Source organism: Olea europaea, unplaced genomic scaffold (assembly GCF_002742605.1).
Source record: "Olea europaea var. sylvestris unplaced genomic scaffold, O_europaea_v1 scaffold8325, whole genome shotgun sequence".
Lineage (NCBI taxonomy): Eukaryota > Viridiplantae > Streptophyta > Magnoliopsida > Lamiales > Oleaceae > Olea > Olea europaea.
In genome coordinates, this window is record NW_019266768.1 from 4,582 (window position 1) to 6,755 (window position 2,174).

A 2,174-nucleotide genomic window follows, 5' to 3' on the forward strand; every position below is an offset into this window, starting at 1 on the left:
AGGCCTTGTGATCTTTGAGCACCTAGCCTCGGCCCTGACCTTACGTAGGCCGTTAGTAGTGATATCAGTCATTATAAGTTATAGAACGTGGTGGAGTTACATTAATTGCAATTAAATCAAAGTCTAGTTAGTCAATTGAATGAAATCTAAGTATTAACTTATTGATATTGGAGTGAAAGTACATTTACTGCCAATGAAATTTACCCCAGCAAATATAAGTTGATCCCTGTGAATAAAATCTCTGGTCATGCATTTGCATGTAGGTGAGACCGACCACAAATGAACAATTTTTACATACAAGTAAAATGTATGGCACAATATTTCTTCTACTAGCCATATTTGTCCTGGCAGTGTTTCTATGTAACTTTAAAGACTTTCGTTTGTCATATATAAGAATTTGCAGAGAACAAGCAGATAGCGAAAGCGGCGGCACCAAGACTTAGTAGTCGATTTGAAAATCGTCTCAACCTGGGCAACTGGTGCTATCTCCATTCAAAGTCTGTATCTTCTATTATAGATATAAGATTTTGCACAGTACAAGTACGCAGCGAATGAAGCAGCACTAAGTGCGGCCAGCAACCAATAAAAGTAGTCAAGATGAGCCCGATTAAGGTTGTCCGAAAACCAACTGTCTCGCCCAGGGCCACTGGTGGCTTTCTCCACCATAGAGATGAGAAAACTGCTCAAGAAGCTCCCTATGCCAAATATGCTAAGGAATAAAGCAAGACCGATGCTTTTCAGCTCATTTGGAACCTGGTCGTAGAAGAATTCTTGGAGACCAACTATGGTAAACACATCTGCAATTCCTAAAATTAAGTATTGAGGTAGCAGCCACCCCACACTCATCGGCACTATTTCCTTAGGCATGTCCACCAGCCCATATTCGACAGCAGTTTTCAGACGTTCCCTCTCGACAAAACCTGCAATTACCATGGAAAGAAAAGATAAAAATCCTCCAGTTCCGATTCGTTGAAGCATTGTTATGCCTGAGGGTTTCCTGGTTATAGCTCTTGCAATAGGAACCAAAATCTGGTCATAGATAGGAATAAAGAGAACAACGGCAATGCTCATAGAAGATTGAAGTGAAGCAGCTGGTATTTGTAAGCTAGGCGTGATGGAGCGATCCATCGTAACTCCTTGCTTAGTGAATAAAGTTGGAACTTGTGGAAACACTATAGCATATCCCAAACATGTAGTCCATATTGGAACAAGCCTAAGAACTGCCTTTGCCTCTTCAATCTCAGTGGTACTAAAATTTTCCCCTGAACCATCAGGTGCAAGCAATGCTTTATCAAGAAACCTATTAGACACCAAAAATTATATAAATGAAATGAATGAGATTGATTACATTATCTTAATCATACGGTTCAGAATGAAACAAACTCAAAGTATTCTATTATAATGGAGTTATTATAGAGCATCGTGCTGTCCCCATAAATGACAGTTATCTAGGTCTAAGGAAGAAGCGGGAATTGAAGAGGATATACTGCATAAAATTCAAGTTAGTTGGGTGAAATGGAGACATGAATTGTGTGATAGATGTATGTCTTTAAACCTCCTATGCTCTATGGTTGTGTTCCCAAGTTAAAAGGTCAAACCTCTATTTAAAATTGCAAGAGGAACTTTATCGATTATTCAATAGTATTTCTAACATAAATCAACTGCAATAAACAGAATTGAATTTGGATAACACAGACCGTCAAACGCTACTAACAAGATGCTTAAAGGGTTAAATACTAGAAACAAAAATGTGTTGGAATTAATTGAATTTGATTTGGGTTTAAAATATTAAATGTAATATTTAATGATATGGGTCATTGCAATTAATTTAAGTGAATTGGAAAAGCCTCCAATATAGGCCCATATGTTGACAAGCCCATTTTAAGTGGTTTTTATATGGAAAGGAGTCCCACATCGAAAGTTTACAAGAAAATAGTCTTGTTTATATAGTGGGTTGTGTAAATAATATATAATTTAATATGTTACCTACCACTTGGCTAACTTTAGCTAGCCAAAGGCTAGCAAACTAGTCAAAGGCTAGTCACCACTAGAGTGGTGCTTCGCACCACTAGCACCATTCCCCGGACCCGAACCCGGTCCCGGTCCCGGCACGCGCACGTCGCAAAGTACGCATTGGGCGCTTTAGAGGCGCACTTGGCACTTCGCACGTACGC

General features: G+C 39.1%; 1 protein-coding gene across 1 annotated transcript; it reads right to left on the minus strand.

The window, feature by feature from the left end:
- Positions 1-229: 229 nt before the first annotated feature.
- On the minus strand, positions 230-1,314 carry LOC111391811 (protein NRT1/ PTR FAMILY 5.10-like; the record flags this gene model as incomplete). Its single annotated transcript, XM_023017075.1, has 1 exon — positions 230-1,314. A coding segment is annotated over one exon (822 nt), but the record flags the coding sequence as incomplete, so codon positions are not given.
- Positions 1,315-2,174: the final 860 nt, after the last annotated feature.